The sequence below is a fragment of the Garra rufa genome, chromosome 21, assembly GCF_049309525.1.
Source record: "Garra rufa chromosome 21, GarRuf1.0, whole genome shotgun sequence".
Classification (NCBI taxonomy): Eukaryota; Metazoa; Chordata; class Actinopteri; order Cypriniformes; family Cyprinidae; genus Garra; species Garra rufa.
The window spans coordinates 1,824,335-1,847,060 of record NC_133381.1 but is presented as its reverse complement, the minus strand read 5'-3'; the positions used below and the strand labels follow the sequence as shown (position 1 = coordinate 1,847,060).

General features: G+C 45.9%; 2 protein-coding genes across 3 annotated transcripts in view; both read left to right on the top strand.

Moving 5' to 3' along the window:
• dync1h1 (dynein, cytoplasmic 1, heavy chain 1) overlaps positions 1–13,011 on the top strand; it is a 36,087-nt gene extending 23,076 nt beyond the window's left edge. Inside the window, exons 52-78 of one of the 2 annotated variants that reach the window (XM_073826995.1) lie at positions 164–359; positions 1,043–1,160; positions 1,232–1,447; positions 3,816–4,028; positions 4,119–4,246; positions 4,328–4,481; positions 4,589–4,735; positions 5,378–5,528; positions 5,608–5,861; positions 5,947–6,081; positions 6,514–6,608; positions 7,197–7,371; positions 7,450–7,525; positions 7,609–7,769; positions 7,841–7,952; positions 8,367–8,427; positions 8,516–8,639; positions 8,723–8,836; positions 9,202–9,372; positions 9,448–9,665; positions 10,015–10,118; positions 10,938–11,146; positions 11,398–11,551; positions 11,630–11,772; positions 12,150–12,318; positions 12,401–12,525; positions 12,609–13,011. In XM_073826995.1, coding sequence (XP_073683096.1) covers positions 164–359; positions 1,043–1,160; positions 1,232–1,447; positions 3,816–4,028; positions 4,119–4,246; positions 4,328–4,481; positions 4,589–4,735; positions 5,378–5,528; positions 5,608–5,861; positions 5,947–6,081; positions 6,514–6,608; positions 7,197–7,371; positions 7,450–7,525; positions 7,609–7,769; positions 7,841–7,952; positions 8,367–8,427; positions 8,516–8,639; positions 8,723–8,836; positions 9,202–9,372; positions 9,448–9,665; positions 10,015–10,118; positions 10,938–11,146; positions 11,398–11,551; positions 11,630–11,772; positions 12,150–12,318; positions 12,401–12,525; positions 12,609–12,737 — 4,052 coding nt within the window. In that variant the 3' untranslated portion in view covers positions 12,738–13,011. The remainder of the gene's footprint in view (positions 1–163; positions 360–1,042; positions 1,161–1,231; positions 1,448–3,815; positions 4,029–4,118; positions 4,247–4,327; positions 4,482–4,588; positions 4,736–5,377; positions 5,529–5,607; positions 5,862–5,946; positions 6,082–6,513; positions 6,609–7,196; positions 7,372–7,449; positions 7,526–7,608; positions 7,770–7,840; positions 7,953–8,366; positions 8,428–8,515; positions 8,640–8,722; positions 8,837–9,201; positions 9,373–9,447; positions 9,666–10,014; positions 10,119–10,937; positions 11,147–11,397; positions 11,552–11,629; positions 11,773–12,149; positions 12,319–12,400; positions 12,526–12,608) is intronic. The other variant, XM_073826994.1, reaches the window with a different exon arrangement.
• Positions 13,012–15,872: 2,861 nt separating this feature from the next.
• Positions 15,873–22,385, top strand: wdr20a (WD repeat domain 20a). Its single transcript, XM_073827219.1, has 4 exons — positions 15,873–16,140; positions 17,237–17,419; positions 17,856–19,199; positions 21,368–22,385. The coding sequence occupies exons 1-4, from the start codon at positions 15,883–15,885 to the stop codon at positions 21,419–21,421; spliced, it is 1,839 nt and encodes a 612-aa protein (XP_073683320.1). The 5' UTR covers positions 15,873–15,882; the 3' UTR covers positions 21,422–22,385.
• The last annotated feature ends 341 nt before the right edge of the window (positions 22,386–22,726 follow it).

Below are 22,726 nucleotides of genomic sequence, written 5' to 3'. Positions count from 1 at the left end.
TGAGACACAAACTCCTGATCAAATGAAGCGCCGGCCCAGAACGGGTCGCGCCGGTTCCGATTGGCCCGTCTGGTGACACGGTTCCTCTTTCCGGCGCCGCGGCCGCTCCGCTCCCCCCGCGTGAACACGCACGTGTCCTCATTTGTCCCCATTCCCTCTCTAGCGGTCAGCTCGATTAAGAAGCAGCATCTCGTTGAGGTTCGCGCTATGGCCAACCCTCCGGCAGCCGTTAAACTGGCTCTAGAGTCGATCTGCCTCTTGCTGGGGGAGGAAACTAATGACTGGAAAAAGATCAGACAAGTTATTATCAGAGACAATTTCATCTCCAGCATAGTCAACTTTGTCTCTGAGGACATGAGGTATTATCATCCTTCATACATCTTCCTCTCAGGTATGAGACGGATTTTGTCTAATGTCATTCAGACGCCACTGCGTGGATCCCCAAACCGGGGTTCATGAGTTGGTGATGATTACTAAATCATAAATGTAATCAAGTAAACAGTCAAATTGAACATTTAAAAATAATTAAAATATTCTACCATGAGACCATTAACTGACTGTCAACATGTGAACGTCTTAAGTCATAATTAATGTCTAATTTCAATAAATTAGGGCTGTCAAGAGATTAAAACATAATGAGATTTGCCGAATAATTAATGGCACTTTAATTTGCACATTAATTTGTGCTGATCAATCAATTACCCCCCAATAGGTGAGATGAGAAGAGCATTCAATAGACCACAAAAAAAGTAGCCCTAGAAAGTAATGTTTTGATTCAAAAGTCATGGAATCATTCATTTTTAAACAGCTGATCCATTTAGAAATGAAACACAGTAGTTCTGATATTAAGTCTAAAATATGACCTTCTTTATTGAACTGTTGTATAAATATCACATTTGAGTTTGAAGAAAATCTTGTTGCTCAAAGGGTTAGGCTGACAAAAAAAGTTTGTAAATCCCAGAGATCATTTGTGTAGATGTTCATCCTCATTCTGTGATGAAGTCCCAGTCAGCTTCATTCTAACACACTTCATTTGTCCTAGTGACTCCATCCGTGAGAAGATGAAGAAGAACTACATGTCCAACCCCAGCTATAACTACGAGCAGGTCAACCGGGCGTCTCTGGCCTGCGGGCCGATGGTCAAATGGGCCGTCGCTCAGGTACGTCACCGACCGTCGAAGCCGTGCGCGAGTGTGTCGACTCCGGTGCTGATCTCTGGCTTTGTGTTCAGCTCAATTACGCAGACATGTTGAAGCGGGTGGAGCCCCTGAGGAACGAGCTGCAGAAACTGGAGGACGACGCTACAGACAACAAGACCAAGGCCGAGGAGGTGGAGCAGATGATCCGGGATCTGGAGGCCAGTATCGCGCGCTATAAGGAGGAGTACGCCGTCCTCATCTCTGAAGCTCAGGCCATCAAAGCGGATCTGGCCGCTGTGGAGGCGAAGGTACGACTACAACCCTCACGCTCACATGAACGCATTTCATTGGGCTCTTGGTTTTTCTGCTCCTGTTGATGCCATTTGAAAAGGTTTTAATTCAAGTCAATTCAAATTTTGAATATATATATATATATATATATATAAGGGCCGGGACTCGATTAAAAAAATTAATCTAATTAATTAGAGGCTTTGTAATTAATTAATCGAAATTAATCGCATTTTAATCGCATATAAATATTTGACCTGAGAACAGTGAGAAGTAAGTTTTTTCATATGGATTTTTAGTACACCATTGAATAATGACTGAATACATAAACTGAAGCAACAAAATATTGTTTATTTTTGTTCAACCAAGTCCAACAGACCAGTGCGATATTGCCATTAACTGTAGCTATAGGATACAGCGTTTCCCATAACGAAAACATTTATTTCAGTGAAAAAATAAATCCAAAACTCTCTATTTTAACATTTTGAACAATAGGGCTTTACAATCTTTTGCTATTTTTTATTTTTTTTTTTATATAAATTCTTGTGTTTTAATTTTTCTCATAATCAAATGAAAGCATAAACATGTATTTTATTTTTAATCAAATGAAAAATAAACCTTTTTAATTTTTGGCAAACAAACAGAGGTTTGCTGTTAAAATCAATAAATAATAATAATCATAGTATTTTTTTTCTACAATTAAGTGGTTAATCTTGTTATATTAATTTTTTATCATATATATTGTTTTTTGTCAATTATTTAAATATTCAATTATTTGAATATTGTTCTGTTTCATGTTAAACCGTACTTTTATTTTGACAGGTTGCCGTGAAGTTTCTGTGTGTAAAGTATGATATGATGCTAGTTTTCTCAAATGAAACGGTAAAAGTGACACTAACAGTAGCTTTGGAGATTGAGTCTCTGTTCACGTGAGATGAAAATGGCAAAAATTAACGGGAGCATCACGCGTGCAGTGTAAAAAAAATGCGTCTCTGCCATTCTGACATACAGAGGCAAACGGTAAATGCAGGATTCATATTAAAACGGTCTATTTGCATTTCGGTTTTCACAGACACTAGTCCATATCGCGATCTGAATTAAGTGACAGACCAACTTTTGATTTAACAATCCAAAAATCGACGAATTTACGTGGCATTCCGCGCTATAGTAAATTCGTTTTTTATGAATGGAGTCCGCGATCCAGTCCGTGTCCGTGGGGAAACACTGGGATATTTAGAAATATACTAGCCTTCATTTCAGAAATTCAGGTACCCTATAGGTAGGTAGACCTTCTGTAAAAGCATTGAGGTGATACCTGAGGCTCGATGTGCTGCGGTGATATGCGTATTCCTTTGTCTAAACGCTAGTTGGTGCTCCAGTATAATCGGTCCGCCGCTGAAACTCATCCAGTGAGAAACGTTCCGCGGTGCAAAATTAAGTGCGATTAAAATGCGTTAAAAAAAATGTACGCGTTATTTTTGTGTAATTAATTAATCTAAATTAACGCGTTAAAGTCCCGGCCCTAATATATATATATAAATATTATTATTATAAATTTTTTTTTTACTCTGTTTTAAGTCAAAACGGGCAGATAAGATATTTTCATGATGAAATTAGCCGATAGTTCTCTGCATTTCAGTGGTTTCTCATTTGAAAGTCACTTTGCATAAACTCATCTGTTAAATGAATAAATGGAAACGCAGGACAGGAGAGACCATGAAATGCTCCTTTTTTGGGTTCACTGCAGAAAATGCTTTTCTTACTTAGATTTTTTTTGTCTTGTTTCTAGCCAAAACATCTAACAAATCTTAAATCAAGAAGGGTTTTCTAAACAAGTAAAAATTATTTTCCTGTTTTCTGAAAAACCAAGTCAAAATGAAGTGAGTTTTTGCTTACAAGCAAAATAGCCTGCCAATGGCATGAGCAAACCAGATTATTTTTCTTATCCTATTAGCAGATTATTTTGCTTGTTTCAAGCAAAAACGCACTTAATTTTGACTTGATTTTTTCTGAAAACAAGACAATTTTTACTCGTCTAGAAAATCCTTCTTGATTTAATATTTTTTAGATATTTTGGCTGGAAACAAGACAAAAAATCTAAGAAAATAATTTTTGCAGTGTTCAGTTTGCAGAACTGATTAAACAGATTGACGGCATCAACATTTAAATTTCAATTTTGAGTCTTTAAAATCAAATCCAAAATCAAGAACATGAAGTCCTCTTGAAATATGTTCACCACAGAGCTTATTTGACGGAAAACCACTGTTCTACAAAGCCATTAAAAGTTCCTGAGGGAGATCTAGTCTTCCAGCTAGTTGTAATTGTCTTTAAACGGCGTGCTGAAGCTCAGTCGGTTAACCAGTCTTCAAATGTCTTGGATGTGTTCAGGTGAACCGCAGCACAGCTCTGCTGAAGAGTTTATCTGCTGAGAGGGAGAGATGGGAAAAGACCAGCGAGACCTTCAAGAACCAGATGTCCACCATCGCCGGAGACTGTCTGCTGTCCGCTGCCTTCATCGCTTACGCTGGTTACTTTGATCAGCAGATGAGACAGAACCTCTTCACCACCTGGTCCCATCATCTCCAGCAGGCCAACGTTCAGGTGCAGATAATGTCGTGGAGTAATAACACACAGCGTTCATCCCTTTAAATCCTTTCTGTTTGAATGAAACCTGCTCTTTCTCCCGTCCAGTTCCGCACAGACATCGCCAGGACGGAGTATCTGTCAAACGCGGACGAGAGGCTTCGCTGGCAGGCCAACTCACTGCCGGCGGACGACCTGTGCACCGAGAACGCCATCATGCTGAAGAGATTCAACCGGTGAGAGTCTGCATTTGTGCATCCGCCTGCCTGGATTATTGAAGGACTCTTGCTGATTCTCACTCTTGTGGTGTCCCGCAGGTATCCGCTGATCATCGACCCGTCGGGTCAGGCCACAGAGTTCATCATGAACGAATATAAAGACAAAAAGATCACCCGCACCAGCTTCTTGGACGATGCCTTCAGGAAGAATCTGGAGAGCGCTCTGAGATTCGGCAACCCTCTGTTGGTGCAGGTACGAGTCCGTCCGCAGTTCTCTCGTGTGACGGTACAAACGGCGTCAGGGTCAGGACGTTTGCTCATTCAAGCCTTCGTTTCCCTGTTTCTCTGTTTCTCTGTCAGGATGTGGAGAGCTATGACCCCATACTGAACCCGGTGCTCAACAGAGAGGTGCGCAGGACCGGCGGCAGAGTGCTCATCACCCTCGGAGATCAGGACATCGATCTGTCGCCTTCCTTCGTCATCTTCCTCTCCACACGAGACCCGACGGTACGTGTTCTCATCGCCCAGATCTCATCTGCTTTACGCAGAGCGAGCAAAACAAATAGGGCTGCATTAGTTCCCATAATGTTGTCATTCTAAGTCAGTAGAATTTACTTTACTTTTATGTGTTGGGAGGGCAGCTGCATTATCATATGTTTTATTTAAATGAAAACATCTGAACAGGTGAATAGAGCGCACGGTGCAGTTACTGGAGCAAACGCCAAACTTTGCCACAGTATTGGTGCTCTCATGTTGCTATGGTAACTGTCAATCACACAGAACTGTCATTTCAGCTGATTCACTGTTGCATTTAAATGTGTTTCTTGTAGCAGTATAAAGAAAAATAGTTTAAATGGGTTGAATACAGAAAACGGGCAGAGAGCCCCCATTATAATGACTGCAGCTGTCAATCACTGACAGAAATCACTCTCGCCAAAGCTCCCGTTAGAATCGATGAAGCTGATGACGCTGCACCGTGAGACTCTCAGTTTATATTGCATTTGGCCTTTGGGTTATGATGATGATGATGATGATGATGATGATGATGATGACTCTGTTTTAATCATTTTTTAGTCATTTAACTGATATATTTTGCTGATTAATGAACTCACAGGTGGACGACGGTTGAATTGTGATGTGTCTTTGCAGGTTGAGTTCCCTCCTGACCTTTGCTCGCGTGTGACCTTCGTGAACTTCACCGTGACCCGCAGCAGTCTGCAGAGCCAGTGTCTCAACGAGGTCCTGAAGGCCGAACGCCCCGACGTGGACGAGAAACGGTCGGATCTCCTGAAACTGCAAGGTGAGAGACGGAGAATGCGACAGGACGTCCCGTTGTCTCCTTAAGGAAGTGCTAAAGTGGTTTTGTTGAATCCGCTCAGGTGAGTTCCAGCTGCGTCTGCGTCAACTGGAGAAATCGCTCCTGCAGGCCCTGAACGAGGTCAAGGGTCGCATCCTGGACGACGACACCATCATCACCACCCTGGAGAACCTGAAGAAGGAGGCGGCGGAGGTGACCAGGAAAGTGGAGGAAACGGACATCGTCATGCAGGAAGTGGAGACGGTGTCTCAGCAGTACCTGTCTCTGTCCACAGCCTGCAGCAGCATCTACTTCACCATGGAGTCTCTGAACCAGGTCTCGCTCTGCAGCGCTCCTCATCTTAGACTCTCTCTGTGTCTGTGTGTGAACTCTGGCTCATGCGGCTCTGTCTCTTTCACAGATGCACTTCCTGTATCAGTACTCGCTGCAGTTCTTCCTGGACATCTACCACACTGTGCTATACGAGAACTCCAACCTGAAGAGCGTGAGCGACCACACGCAGCGCCTGTCTCTCATCACCAAAGACCTGTTCCAGGTGAGGAAGGCTGCGTCTGAGCACCGAAGGCCTTTCACACCAAACGCAAACGTTTAGCACATAGGAATACTTCAATCTGAGGCAGACTCCTGTCTCTCTGTCTCTGTTCAGTTAATAAAAACACAGTGAAATATAAAAACCTCATTTAATGTGAACCTGCAATCATTAAATGATGCAGATACTATCTGACCATTGTTTTTGCTGCTGAATTTTAACCCATTTAACAAGTAACCGCAGAGCAGTTAAAGAGAAGGTTCACCCAAAAACTAAAGTTCTGTCAGTGATTACTCACCCTCTTGTCGTTCCAAACCCGTAAGACCTTCGTTCATCTGAAGTGTTTGAATTTTTTGATTACTGAAATTTTTGCATCGCCGTTGCGAAGGGTCTTTATTCAGGAAATATTCAGTAACGTATGGTGGTTTTTCTGTTCAGGTGGCGTTCAACCGAGTCGCTCGAGGAATGTTGCATCAGGATCACATCACGTTTGCCATGTTGCTCACGCGCATCAACCTGAAGGCCTTGACCAGGTACAAACATCAAGAAACGCATGCAGTTAGACTCCACTTAAGTTCAATTATATCTTTCTTTAAACTATTGTATTGACATGACTTTACAAATCTATGTTTGTGTGTGAATGCATAGCATCAGTGAGAAAAAGAATCTCACACATTCTCCACATCCTTTTTTATTAGTAACTAGTTTCAAAGTGAACCTTGGTGTGTTCAGATGAGATGAGAGCAGGACAGTGATTACAGAAAGAGCAGAATCTGATTTCTGGCCTTTAGAGCTTTAACTCTGTCTGAGAGCTGTGGTCTGTCTCGATCTGGGGCCAGTTGCATAAAAGGTTTAGACAGACTTAAAAGTTAGTCATTCATTTTTTTTCTTTAAGACTGGTCAAATTTTTTAAAATTTGGTTACATAAAAACTTAGATTAGTCTAAGTTGGATCCAAAATATAAGACTGACTACCCCTTAGTTATCTGCTAGCTGGTCAAACGAGTTCTTAAGACACTGTCTTAACATAGAGACTAAGTTTATGCAACTGACCCCAGCTGAGATCAGAGCTGTTTGTTTTCTGAGGATGTGCAGCTCAGATGTTTCTCTCGTCTTTCCCAGCGAGCCGTCATTCGACACAGAGTTCCAGCACTTTCTGCGTAGTAAAGAGATCGTGTTGAGCGGGACGGCCGTGCCGAAAGTGAAGGGTTTGACCGGGGAGCAGTCGGAGGCCATGGTGCGCCTCAGCCGCCTGCCTGCGTTTAAAGACCTGGTGGCTAAAGTCCAGGCCGACGAGGTGAGCGTCTCTCCGTCCTGAACGTGTCCGTTCTTCACCGCCAGAGCGTCTAAAAGTGCAATGCTTTCTGTCCTCCAGCAATTCTTCATGTGGATCGAGAGCAACTCACCGGAGCTGTCAGTGCCGTACCTGTGGACCGAAGAGAAGGCGTCCAGTGAGTCCGGTGCATTTCACAAGTGTTTTCACACGCCCTGCGAGAGTCTGCGGGACTGACTCCTGTGTGTTGTTTGTCCTCAGCTCCGATCGGTCAGGCCGTCCACCAGCTGCTGCTGATCCAGGCGTTCAGACCCGATCGTCTGCTGGCCATGTCACACATCTTTGTGTCTAAAATCTTGGGAGAGACCTTCATGGCCATCATCGAACAGCCGCTGGACCTGGCCAACATCGTGGACAGTGAGGTGAGGCGCGTGTCTGGTGTGCTGACGCTACTGCCGTGATGCAGAAGCCGCATTAATGCTGTTGTGTGCAGGTGAAGCCGGGGACGCCGGTGCTGATGTGCTCCGTACCCGGATACGACGCCAGCGGTTTGGTGCGAGATCTCGCTGCTGAGCAGAACAAACACATCACCTCCATTTCCATCGGTAAGAACCTTCAGTAATTACACCAGTGTTGGGGTTCAGAGTGTTTGTTGGTTGTTTATCAGGTTCTTAGCCTAACCAGGGACAAGTTCTGCAAATTAGCTACCACAGGTCTGACCAACCCTGATCCTGGAGATCTACCTTCCTGCTCTAACCCTGTGATCAAACACACCTGGACCAACTAATTAGGATCTGAAGGAGCACTTGATAATTACAGACAGCTGTGTTTGATCAGGGTTGAAGCTGAACTCTGCAGGAAGGTAGATCTCCAGGAACAGGGTTGGGCTGATCTACCAGCTGCAAGTACATCTAGAGCAAGAGAGAGGATCTGCTGCTCAGTACTGTGTGTGCAGTGTTATATTGTTGTGGATTGCTCCTGTTTAAACTAGTGAAGTAACACACGTTGTCCATCTTCAGGTTCTGCCGAAGGCTTCAATAAGGCCGACAGAGACATCAACACAGCGGTGAAGTCCGGCAGGTGAGAGGAGATCAGCTGACCCTTCACGCTCTCGTCGGTGGGACTGCGATCGGCTCGTCACACGATCTGACGTGGGTTTGTGTTTCAGGTGGGTGATGTTGGAGAACGTTCATCTGGCTCCCGGTTGGCTGATGCAGCTGGAGAAGAAGCTTCACTCCATGCAGCCGCACGCCAGTTTCCGGCTCTTCCTCACCATGGAGATCAACCCCAAGGTCACGCATCGCTTCCTGTGCTCGTTCTGTGCCGCCGTGTCGTAACTATTGCCTCGTCTGACTGTTGACCGTATCTCCCTCAGGTCCCCGTGAACCTGCTGCGAGCCGGACGCATCTTTGTGTTCGAGCCTCCTCCCGGTATGAAGGCCAACATGCTGCGCACGTTCAGCAGTATTCCTGTGGCGCGCATGTGTAAGGTGAGAGACAGCCGTGACCCCGTGGATTCAGAGAACAGAGTTTAGCGTTGGGAATGAACGAGCAGCGTCTCTATCCTGATTGTGTTAGTCTCCAGTGCACTCAATCTGATTCAGATTTACTTGATTTGTGAGACATTTCATCGTAAGGACCATTATTTTTCTTACTGTGCTATGTGTCGTAAGAATACAGCGATATACAGTCATATCCACTGTCAGTGTTTCCTCTTCACCATTAATTCTGAATCGGCAGCATTTTACTGAATGTTGACAGATGTTCATTTCAGAATAATCCTCTGCTAATGGGCTTCTCTTCTGTCATTCGCTGTGGTTTACTCTTCGCTCATGATGTCTGTCTTCTCTCTCAGTCTCCAAACGAAAGAGCTCGCTTGTACTTCCTCCTGGCCTGGTTCCACGCCGTCATCCAGGAGCGTCTGCGTTACGCTCCGCTGGGCTGGTCTAAGAAGTACGAGTTCGGGGAGTCGGATCTGCGCTCGGCCTGCGACACGGTGGACACGTGGCTGGACGATACGGCCAAGGTCTGAGTCCGTTCCTCACGCTCGTTCTCCCGTGTCTGCGGTCGAGCGTCTCTGAGCGTCTGTTCTCGTCCGCAGGGTCGGCAGAACATCTCTCCGGATAAGATCCCGTGGGCGGCGCTGAAGACCCTGATGGCCCAGTCCATCTACGGAGGACGAATCGACAACGAGTTCGACCAGCGGCTCCTCAACACCTTCCTGGATCGCCTCTTCACCACCAGCAGCTTCGACAGCGAGTTCAAGCTGGCGCTCAAAGTGGACGGACACAAGGACATCAAGATGCCCGACGGGATTCGGTCAGCGTGAACCCGATTCAGTTTAAATAGGGTTCTGTGTGTTCTGTGTTGTTGTGTTCAGCTTTACAGACAATGCTAAGATAAAGAAGCACAATTGATTCATTGTCTGTTGGGAATGGAGTTGTGATGAATGAAGCACGGCTCAAACAAACGTCACCATTGTGAATTCACATCAGAAAAATCCATATAACAGCAAATGTGACGCATCCCTAGTGAACATTGAGTCTGTGTCTGATTCACTCTCATGACCTACAGCTGGAAAAAATAGTTCACAATTCATCAATTATCAAACTGTTATTATCCTGTGAATCTGAATCTAACCCTGAACGTGTCTGTGTTTGTGGCTCAGGCGGGAGGAGTTCATCCATTGGGTGGAGATGCTGCCGGACACTCAGACTCCGGCGTGGTTGGGTTTGCCGAGTAACGCGGAGAAGGTCCTGCTCACTACTCAGGGTACGGACGTGAAGACGGTGTTTACTCCTGAACTCTGACCCTTCTCGTCTTCATCTCTCTCTGTCTGTCTCGAGGTCATTCTGTCAGTTTCCACAGGCGTTCATCATTGGGTTCTTCTTCATCTGTGTTTCTCAGGCAGAGCACACCTCCTCGACTGCGTACGCTAGGCGTCTTTAGCGCTGTACGCAGTGGAGCCGGTGTCCTTCTGTCTCCTCAGCCTCCAGTAGCTGTATTTCACTGCCGTCATGTCAGCGGCCCAGTGTCGTGTTTCTGGCTTTGTTTTGATGCTGTTTTCTCCTCCACAGTTCAGTTCAGTTCAGTCCTGCTCTAATGCATGTTTTCCTTATTCCCTCGTGAACAGCAGATGCTGCACTTGCCACGATGCCGTCGCTTTCACTTTATTTCAATCTACTGAACGCTAATAAGCGGTTTGATCTGATTAGGGCTAGTTTTACTATAAATGAAACAAAAATAAAGCGGCATTAGATTAAACTGTCGACCACTGAAACTCGACCAACACATCAAACAAAACTCTTCATTAGGAGACGACACATCATTTAAGTCTATTCTGTTTGGCTTCCTTTATAATGTTTTCCCGATTCGCAGCGAGCGTTAGCCGTATCTGACCGTGGCAAGCCTTCGACTAAATCCTTGTCAGGTTTTAAGCACCTGAACCTCCTTATTAACACAGTGCCTGAATGTTCAAGTTTGTCCAGCTGTTAATTTGATCTCCCTCCTTCACTTCCTGTGGGCGTCTCCCTCCCGTACCTCACTTCCTCCTCCCGCGGCCGCTCCTTCCTCCCGCTGTCCCCCGCTCAGGCATTGACATGATGGGAAAGCTGTTGAAAATGCAGATGTTGGAGGATGAGGACGATCTGGCCTACGAGACGGAGAAGAAGCAGCGCACCACTTCCTCTTCTGACGCGCAGCCGGCCTGGATGAGGACCCTTCACACCACGGCCCGCAACTGGCTGCAGCTCATCCCCGAATCCGTCAACCCCCTCAAGCGCACCGTGGAGAACATCAAGGTACGACCCGCAGCTCATCCTGAGTGTTTCATTCAAGGTTAGGTTGGATCAGTTCACGCTCATCCCGCTCTGACTTTGAGAAACGCTGTTCAGAATGGCTAAAATGGTGCATAAAGGCTTTGTTTAGAGAATGTGGTGATAAACGGTTACAAATCATGATTGAAAAGTCATAAACACCTTTGATGGCAGATCAGATTGTGTGCATCATAGAAACGGATTGAACGCTCAGTTTTTGTGTTTGCTCTTCCCAGGATCCTCTGTTCCGGTTCTTCGAGCGCGAGGTGAAGATGGGCGCGCGGATGCTGCAGGACGTGCGTCAGGATCTCACAGACGTGGTGCAGGTGTGCGAGGGCAAGAAGAAGCAAACCAACGATTTGCGCACGCTCATCAACGACCTCGTCAAAGGTTAGTGATCGAAGCGACCTTTGACCCTTCAAACAGGTGTCCGTCCGCGGTCGCTAATGGGTGTGGTGTGCTCCGCAGGCATTCTGCCCCGCAGCTGGAGCCGCTACACCGTCCCGGCGTCCATGACCGTCATCCAGTGGATCGCCGACTTCAGCGAGAGAATCAAGCAGCTGCAGCAGATCTCACAGGGAGCGGCCAGCGGCGGCGCTAAAGAGCTCAAGGTGCGGTAACACAACCGTTAGAGCGGATCTAGAAAACAACAACTCACCCGGTTCAGTCACAGCAGAACATCTCAATAGAGATCACTAAACTCCAGCTCATTTGGGAAAACTAAACTAAACGCAACCAGCAAAGCGACCGTTGTCAAATCACCTTTAATTCTATAGCGCTTTAGACAAAACAGATCATTTCAAAGCAGCTTTACAGTGATAAACTAGACAATAGGGATCATTGATGCAAACAACTATTAATTCTGCTGTTTAGCAGCTCTGAAAAATAATAAACGGTCATTATTTAGTTAAAGTGCAGTGACCGTCTCAACCTCATTTGATCTCCAGCTTTCTAAGTGTTTTAACCGGCTCTTCTGGTTCTCCTTCAGAACATCCACGTGAACCTGGGCAGCCTGTTCGTGCCGGAGGCCTACATCACGGCCACGCGTCAGTACGTGGCTCAGGCCAACAGCTGGTCTCTGGAGGAGCTGTATCTGGAGGTCAACGTGACGTCTGCTCAGGGTGCCGCTCTGGACGCCTGCAGCTTCGGCATCAAGGGTGAGAGCGGCGGTCCGAGAGAGACGTGAACGGTTTCTGTGGTCTGCTGTGATTTCAGTGTGTTCTGTCTGTCTGTCCGCAGGTCTGAAGCTGCAGGGAGCCACGTGCGGCAACAACAAGCTCTCTCTGTCTGCCACCATCTCCACAGAACTGCCGCTGACGCAGCTGCGCTGGATGAAGCAGAACAGCACCGAGAAGAGGAACATGGTCAGTCCGACGAACGCTCAACGCTGCTCTGATCTTCTGCTTTCCCTCACCATTCACAGTCTTTCTCTGTGTTCCGTCCGCAGGTCACGCTGCCCGTCTATCTCAACTTCACGCGCTCCGATCTCATCTTCACCGTCGATTTTGACATCGCCACCAAGGAAGACCCGCATCACTTCTACGAGCGCGGAGTCGCCGTCCTCTGCACCGAGTAGAAGCTGCTTAACCAATGACCGCTCAAACCCTATCTTTATTATTCGTTCCTATTAGTGTAGTTTACAGAGTATGTAGGTAAATCATAGCTTTGTGTGTCGTGTTTAACTGGGAAGAGCTTGGAGAGTCGGACGCAGGTTGACGATGGATGGTTTCTGAGAACAGATGTTTTAGTAGAACAGATGAGGATTGTGTGTTTTAGATGGAGAAATGAAAGTTGATTTGAAGTTTTGCACGTTTGGTGGTTTTCAATAAAGCTCAATTAGATGAAGTGTTCCTCATGTCTGTATTCATTCATTTGCACCTGTAGGATCCTCAATTAATCTGACACCTGTCTGAAGAATGCTTCTCCAGAAACCTTCATTAAAGGGTCAAAATATACAGGGTTCTGATCAAATTTGACCGTTCATTTGCAAAATTATGCAATAATTGTCATTCTAATGTGAAAATGCAGTCAGTGCTTTTGCTGTTCAAAAGCAATCCTCCTGCTGGAGCCGCAGTGACCGTCCGCCTTCAGCGCCACCTCGTGTCCGGATCCAGCACTGCATCAGGAATAACATCCGGCTTCACTCGCTTCCAGAACAGCAGAAACACTCCAGAATCAGTCTGAGGCGGATCTGATTCTGACATCTACTGATAGTGATTATAGGTTCAAATAAAGCTCTGCTGTGATGTTCACATCCTCTTATAAAACACACAATACAGAGAAATGCAGACTTTATTTTCACCTCACGATGAGTAAACATGACAAGACCTGTGCAATTAATGAAGGGAAGAAGTCAAACTGACACTGAACTTGAATTTTTGCCTCAGACGGAGTCATAATGCTGACCAAACAAGTCAAATGAAAAACAGTATATGAACATAATGGTCTACAAACATCAACTTCACTAAATAGCAGCTCTTTAAATGTTCTCTCTTTGGAAGAAAATAAAACAAATCTCTCCACTGCACCACATATTGAGAAAATAAACAATGTCCAGAAAACTGGCCTGTTTTCTCCAGATATTTTTCATCGTCATGACATCAGCTTTGAGAAATCTCTATATTACTCTCGTCATCTCCAAACAGCTGCTGCTATGTGTGTTTGTTCACTGTGCATAAAGACAACCTCATTGAGAACAGCTCCAGATGAAACACATGAGCATTTTACTCAAATCATGAATTAAGGTTAGGTTTATTAGTTTTTATTTATTACTGAAATAAACATCAGTGTTGAAGCAGTCGTCAGAGAAAGAACAACTCTTATCTTCTCATTGATCTGCACTTCAGACCTCTTCTTCTGTTATTAGAGCGTCTCCATTTCCAACTGACTAAACAGAAAAAACAACCAACAGTGAGATCCTTCAGTTGGCAGTGAATCTGACGTCTGTGTTCAAGTGCTGTCGTCTCATCCTGACCTCAGAACGCCACGCTTTCCACCTCCATATCGCTGACGCACTGCCTCTTCCTCTGCATGCCGTCGTCCACGTCGCCCGACGGAGGAAAGAACTTCCTCTTTGAAAACGCAGCGTGGAAAGCAGGGCTGTCCGGAGATCCGGTCTGGATCCTCCTGTGGGACGGGTCGGCGGCGTGGAGGCGCGTGTCTGGGCCGGACGGCGCCGCGGGAGAGTTCAGAGAGGATCTGGTGTTGAACCCGGAGTCGGAGAGATCCGCTTTGACGGCCGTTAGGGTCTTACAGAGAGGCCAGAAGCCCTGGTTTGGCGTCTCCGGCTCAGAGTCGCTGGATGACCTCATCTGGACGTCGACACGATGAAGATCTGCGGCATCCGTCCGTATCCCACTCCTCCTCGTGTCTCTGAGAGAGGATGAAGAGTTGAGGGCCGATCTACGGCTCGTCCCTTTCGTCCGAAACCCGCCGGCCCTTTCCTTCTTTGAACCTTTAGTAGAAGAACCAGAGTCTTCAGAACTTCCGTCGTAGGGATCCAGACCCTGAAAACAATCACATCCACGTGTCAGACGTTCAGGAAAAACAAACAATTGATTTTGCAGCGATTAATGATCACTTAGAGACGTGTTTTGTAACTAAAGACATGAATCAGGCCTCTTGGTGTTTACCTGTTGATAGTTTTGTCCACTGAAACGCAGGAGTTTCTCAGGAGCTTCTGGAGTGCTGCTTTCACAGCCCTGACGTGAGGCGAGAGATCATGCGGTTCGTGTCAAATGTTTAGCTTGGGTCACTTTTGAGTGTTTGAGATCTTCATTAGAAATACCTTGCTGCTGACATCAGACCATCTTGGGTTTGACTCTGACTCAGAGTCTGAACTGGAATCTACTTTACACATCTCCTGACAGAAAACCACAGACTGCATTAAACACTCACTGATCAAGACACATCAGAAAGACAAACAAGAAATGGACAAAGTCTTACCATGTATTTGAATGCCAGTCTACCAACAACATCGGACTGGCCTGTTCTTCTATTGATCAGTTCCTCCATTCCAGATCACTCTGAGTCAATCTCATCCATCACTCACTTCAGTCTGCTTTTATACATGATCAGAGCCAATCCTGTCATGTTAGTGTGTGTGTGTGTGTGTGTGTGTGTGTGTGTGTGTGTGTGTGTGTGTGTGTGTGTGTGTGTGTGTGTGTGTGTGTGTGTGTGTGTGTGTGTGTGTGTGTTCATGTGCTCAGGCTTCAGTCGAGGCCTTTTCTTTAGATCTGAAGCCAATTAAACATTAAACCACTGAAGATCACTGAATCAAGAGCAATCTGGGGTTTAATTGGATTGTGTTTGGCCAGAGAAACTATCCACAGTAAACTGTTCATAATATCGACATATCCGCCTTTGCTCACTTTATTATTTGATGTGTCATCATCTTATTGTCCTTTTGTGTAATTGTGCATGTTCTGTCACTAATGATTATGTCTTGTAAAGTTACTGTTTAAATCACGCAGATAAACACATATTTTCGATTTTTGATTCATTAGTCTATAACAAATGAAAAACGGCAGTTTATCCAAAGCCAATTCAAAGATACGGACTCTATCATGGCCTTTGCTTTGTAGGGAAGTTTCTGAGGTGACGGTGGCCCAAAAAAAATGCAAATTCGTCGCAAACGTCTCTGGACTGAGCGTCTGATCGCTCAGGTGTGTAGCGCGCATGCGTGGCGCGTCAGATCCGGCCCTGCGGAAGGATGAATGTAAATGTCAAAGATGGCGGCGGAGGGAGGAGGGAAGGAGATGAACGAGATCAAGAGTCAGTTCAGCACGCGGGAAGGCGCGTATAAACTCCTCACGCACTCCGAATACAGTCGGCCGAACCGCGTGCCCTTCAACTCTCAGGGCTCGAACCCCGTCCGAGTCTCGTTCGTCAACGTCAATGACCAGTCCGGTAACGGCGACCGAATCTGCTTCAATGTGGGCCGGGAGCTTTACTTCTACATCTATAAAGGCGTCAGGAAGGTGAGAACCACACACGTTTATCTGCGCTTTTGTCAAATAGCTGTTATTTCACATCACGGGTGACGGCGACGTGAATGTCACACGCACGCGCACGCACACGGCCGCTCTTTCACTGCTGACGCGCAGATCAAAGTGAGCCGTTTGTTTGTTTATTTGTGTGTGTGTGTGTGTGTGTGTGTGTGTGTGTGTGTGTGTGTGTGTGTGTGTGTGTGTGTGTGTGTGTTTTGACAGGAGTGTGTTTGCTGTTAATCAGTGAGTGTGAAGATCATTGATCTGCTGTTTGTGTGCTTCATAAGTTCAGAGGTTCATATGACCCGCTGTTAAACATGTGAGTCATATGTTCAGCTCTTCATGTGTTCATTAGTGGTTCATGTAGTGTTTTCTTCAGCTGACCTGCATTAGTAGATTCACAGCTGTGTTGTTGTGTTCTGATGTGATTTGTGTGTTCATGGATGTTTTGATGGTCAGTGTTTTTTGTTGTTTTTACACTATTTGTCTCTTGGACAAATCTCTTCTGCTTGCTCTAGTCTCATTTGTGAGCTGCTATTGGATGCTGAATGAACACATGTCCGTGTTGTGCTCGTGTGGGTCACGCGGATGATGATGATGATGATGATGATGATGATGATGATGATGATGATGATGAAGGGCCACATTGAGGTCCAGATGTGACTGGTCAGAGATCAGCTGTTTTCACGCTCGTTTCAGTGGTTAAACGCTGGTGAGCCGGCAAACCTGAACTGAGGATCAATATGGCCGATATCAACAGGATGTTTTGTTTTCAGATAATTAATACAGTTGTATAAGTGTGTGTTTGTCCAGTGTTGTACTGCGGATGTGAAGTCCAGTGTGTTTTGGTGCAGTAGATGAAACAACCGCACTAACTAAAATAGACACACAGTCCCCCGCGCCGTCATTTGTGTTGAGTGTGTATCAGTGATGATGATGATGATGATGATGATGATGATGATGCGCAGGACACACCTGTATCACAGAGGTTTGTGTTTGGGACGCACCTGTCGCAGGGGTTCTTGAACAGGTCGAAGTGTTGAAGTGCTGCAGGTGTTCAGTCGCGCTCTCTGTGTGTCGCCCGCAGGCCGCTGACCTGAGCAAGCCCATAGACAAGAGGATATACAAGGGAACGCAGCCCACCTGCCACGACTTCAACCACCTGACGGCGACGGCGGAGAGCGTGTCTCTGCTGGTGGGATTCTCTGCCGGACAGGTGCAGCTCATCGACCCCATCAAGAAGGAGACCAGCAAACTCTTCAATGAAGAAGTGAGTGACTTGATTTAATGCACAATTATTATTCAACAAATTTGCTGTTTCTTTTGTTTATTGGCAAACAAACTGCTGCACAACACAAATTGTGTAATATTTCTTAATGTAGTTCATTAAAACTTTAATTTATTATTATTATTGTAAGAAGTTCATGCTGCTGTATTAGTAATATGCATTGCTAAGGACTTCATTTGGCAATTTTTTTTTGCACTCAGATTTTCAAATGGATGTATCTCAGCCTAATATTGTTCTATCCTAAACAAACCATATATCAATGGAAAGTTTATGATGTGTAAATGAAAATTTTGAAGAATTGACACTTCTGACCAGGGTCACATATTTGTAATTGAAATGCTGGATAGAGTGATTACGATCGTAACCCGTGTCCTCTCTGTCTTGTGTTTTCTCCTCCATTATCTCCTGAATCGCTCAGAGACTCATAGACAAATCCCGGGTGACGTGCGTGAAGTGGGTCCCGGGCTCCGAGAGCCTGTTCCTCGTGGCTCATTCCAGCGGAAACATGTACCTGTACAACGTGGAGCACACCTGCGGCACCACGGCGCCTCACTACCAGCTGCTGAAGCAGGGCGAGAACTACGCCGTTCACACCTGCAAGAGCAAGTCGACGCGCAACCCTCTGCTCAAGTGGACGGTGGGCGAAGGGGCGCTGAACGAGTTCGCCTTCTCGCCCGACGGGAAGTTCCTGGCCTGCGTGAGTCAGGACGGCTTCCTGCGGGTCTTCAACTTCGACGCGGTGGAGCTGCACGGGACCATGAAGAGCTACTTCGGGGGCCTTCTGTGCGTCTGCTGGAGCCCCGACGGGAAGTACATCGTGGCGGGCGGCGAGGACGACCTGGTGACCGTGTGGTCGTTCGCGGACTGTCGGGTGATCGCGCGCGGACACGGCCACAAGTCTTGGGTGAGCGTGGTGGCGTTCGACCACTACACCACCAGCGTGGAGGAGAGCGACCCCATGGAGTTCAGCGGCAGCGACGAGGACTTCCAGGATCAGATCCACTTCGGCCGCGACAGGGCCAACAGCACGCAGTCTCGTCTGTCCAAACGCAACTCCACGGACAGCCGGCCGGTCAGCGTGACGTACCGCTTCGGCTCCGTGGGGCAGGACACTCAGCTGTGCCTGTGGGACCTGACGGAGGACATCCTGTTCCCGCACCTCCCGCTGTCCCGGACGAGGACGCACACCAACGTCATGAACGCCAGCTGCCCGCCGGCCTCGGGAAGCGGAGGAAGCGGCGGCGCAGTCATCACTACCACCACCACCACCACCGCCGCCTCCAACAACCCCAGCGCCAACGGCAGCAACGGCGGCGGCTCCTCGAACCCGCCCGCCAACTCCCTGCCCGCGCCGCTCCCGCGCTCCAACAGTCTCCCGCACTCGGCCGCCGGCACCGCCAACAGCAAGAGCGGAGCGACGGACAACCCCATCGCCACCGGCGTCAGCAAATTCGCCACGCTCTCGCTGCACGACCGCAAAGACCGGCATCCAGAGAAAGACCACAAACGCAACCACAGCATGGGCCACATCAGCAGCAAGAGCAGCGATAAACTCAACCTGCTCACCAAAACCAAAACGGACCCCGCCAAGACTCTGGGCACGCAGCTGTGTCCGCGCATGGAGGACGTGCCCTTGCTCGAACCGCTCATCTGTAAAAAGATAGCGCACGAGAGACTCACCGTGCTCATCTTTCTAGAGGACTGTATAGTCACCGCGTGTCAGGAGGGATTTATTTGCACATGGGCCAGACCCGGCAAAGTGGTGAGTTCCTTTACGCTCTCTGCCAGCGGGTTCGCTTCAGCCGCTCCTACAGACAGCGCTTCTCCGCCGGCGGGTGTTAGCGCAGGTCCTGCCGCGGCGCTGTTAGTTTCATCTCACTGCAGCTGATGATTCGCATCTATGCGTTACAATATAGAGAAACGTGCAGCGCTCTGGATCCACAGGAATAGCAACTTCTGGGGCCTCTATGTTCAGTTTTAAGGACTAGTTTGATCAACTAGCAGTCCTACTTTTCTGAAGTTGGGCCAGTCTACCTTTTTGTAACTGACTTACGACGAGTCTTGAAGAAAACTAATTAGATGACTAACTAGTCTAAGCGGTGTATGCATTCGTCCTCTGGTCTAGATGTATTTAGTATTCAGCATTAGGATCCAAACTTTCCCAAAGTCCTGCAGTCAGCATAGACGTTCACTTTGAAATGCTATAAGCCTCAGATGCTCTAGAGCCGGGGTCCTCAACTGGCGGACCGTAAGATGCGTCCATGCGGGCCGTGAAAGCTTTTGACATAATTAAATAAAAAAATGCAAAACGCTATTTCTAATAAATAAATTTATATCAAGCACACTAGGGTCAGCGTTTGGGTGCAATCTTCCGTGCAGTGAGGAGAGATCGGCAGACAGATGTAGCTTTCAGTGAGTGAAAAACATTGATGGAAAACGCATTATGTTAGGGTTACGTCGCAAAATATTGTAAATATATCTTTTTATACTGTATTTTTATACATATTTATGTTTTAAACCACGACGGCGAGCCAATGGATATCACACAAGCAACGTGAAAACTGCGCAATATGTTAAAGTGAAAGTAAAAACAGCGCTTTCAGCATCTAACATGCACATTCTCTAAGAGACAATGATAGATGAATATACTTCATATGCTGATATTAATTTACTTCCCTAATATTTCTCTTGTGCACCGAACACAGTGGGGAAAAAATAAAAAGAAACGTATTTAGGCTAAGGGTTGTTTTTGAAAGTCGGTTCTTGAAATAAAGCTCTTAATTTTCATTGATGACTGTAGTGTTATTAGGGGTTAAGAAAGTCTTAATTATGATTTCAGGTGGTCTTAAATGTGGGACTGAAAGGCAAGAATTGCGATGAAACTTAAGGTTATCCATTGAATTAATATGTGCGCTGCGCGTTTCAAAGTCAGCTGCGGCGCTGCTTTTCGTACCGTTCTGATAGCGCCTCCTGCTGGAAGACAATGATCTGACATTTTTAATCAGCTTGTAGTACGTCTGCTGTTGTCAAAAAGACCAATGTAAACAAATCAGTCCATGGTTTTAAGCAGCAAACAAGTAGAGTTGTAAATGTGAACTGATGGATCGACAAGATCATGTGTTATACAAATTTAAACAATTAAGACAATAAAATATATGTTAATATAATACTTGATTGACAATTGTTTCAATTAATATAAGAATTGATACTTTTGACTCTTGAAGGCTGGAATGTGAATTTGTGAATGTGTCATTTTAATAATTTATTTATTTTTTGTTCAGGTCTTTAAAAAGGTATTTAAATGTCTAGAATTTAAGATCAAATATGCTGCAGATACCCTGGTCTCGCAAAAAAACATAAATAGTTTTTTATATATAATTGTCCGGACCTCGGCTGGTGCGCAGGGTTCATTACTGGACCTCGAGCCGTTTTAGTTGAAGACCCCTGCTCTAGAGAGATGTTTGAGAGTATTTTTATGATTAGAGTCTCTTGTTGACATCAGTTTTGTATTTGTATGATGCTGTGCTCAACCCTGTTCCTGGAGATCTACCTACCTGCAGACTTTAGTTCCAGCCCTGCTCCAGCACAGCGGTCTGTCATTATCAAGTGCTACCTAAGAGATGAATCAGCTGCTTCAGGTGTGTTTGATCAGGGATGGAGCTGAACTTTGTAGGATGGTAGATCTCCAGGAACAGGGTTGGGTGAGGACAGAAGGGGGCAGGTGTAGTTGAGTAGTCTTTGGAACGGAGCTTGTTGTGTGCTGCGGTGTGGGTGAACACTCTGTGAATGCTGTATGTGTTTGTCCTGCAGCGCTAGCGAAGGAGACCGGTATCGGTGCGAGTTCATCGTGACTGTGATCTGTCCGTGTGGTCAGATGTTTTTCCTCCTGTGTATGGCTTTGTTCAAATGTGTTTTCTTCCTTTTTTCCAGGGGTTGTTGTCATCCCAAAACCAAGCCAACTCTCCCAGTGGAACAGTAGTATAGCCACAATATTTCTGCTGCTATGAGATCCGCATCACGAGGAGGCCGCGCCGTCGTCTCCGCTCAGAAAACATTGGTTTTCTTCCTGTCCTTCTCCTTTCTGTTCTCCTGTCTGTCGTTCCGGAGGCCCGTGTCCGCAGTGAACGTGCTGAATCTGTGCATCCGTGCAAAGGCTGTACCGCGGCCACGGGGTTCCTTTGACTTCTTCTGTTCTCACAGAGTATTTATTTCAATTGTTTTGTTGGTTTCACTCTCCAATGCATCTCACTGTGTTATTTTTTTTTCTCTCGTGTATTTCAAGCTTGCCTAAGGTGTGGGAAATCATTTAATCCAGGGTGGAAAAGCAGTCGGCTTGAACTCAGTTTGTTGAGAAAGTGGTCCAAACCGCTCCAGACTCGCTTCCATCCCAGATCCTTTTATTCTGAGCTTTTATTTTCACCCTCTTTCGTATGGAACAGATTCGACCCCCGTTGTTGAAAACTTTGCACTGATTTTATTTTGGTTCAGTTTTTTTTTTTTGGTAACTACTATAAAGGATCAAAAAAGACAAAAAAGAAAGAAATAGATGTTTGGGGAAGGCCTTGATGCACTTGGCTTTAATATCCTCTGTCTTGAAATCTGAATCTGAAAAGCTGGATGCTGCAATCATAGTTTTTTAAAGAAAATTTGTTTGCACTTAATAGTTTATTAGAAGAGAATGGCTTTACATTTTTGTGTGCAAGGACTCACAGACCGGTATAATGTGGAGAATTATGATTAAAACTTTGTATCTATTGAGCATTTATTTTAATATTGTTTCAGATAAAAATCTGCTTTGTATTATATGTATAATATTGTAATTCCGTGATTTATTGGGGCAAAAGCAAATGATCAGTAACTCTAGTGGACGTTTGTCATCATTACAGGAAATAGTGACATTTCTAAAGCAGAAAAATAGACATAATAATATTAAAAATAATCTAAAATATGCAGGTTTCTGTTTGTTTCGTTTGGTTTTCCTTGTCTCTTGTACAGAAGTCACCCAGATGTATTTTGATATAGGAGATTTACGTATGAGAAGCGCTCATCTATTGTTAGGGATTCACAAACGTCGCCGTCTGACGGCGGATCAAATGTATGAAGCTCAGGAAGTCTAGCAGACGAAGAAAACAAACCTTACGAAAGAGTTTCCAGAGTTCATATTTTGCTTACCGACGGCAAACCTATTCTATGTACTACTACTACTACTACGAGAAAACAAGACAAAGCCACTCGAGCGACTCGGTTTGAAGTCGGTCAGTAGAATCTCACAGTGTGACACTATTAAAC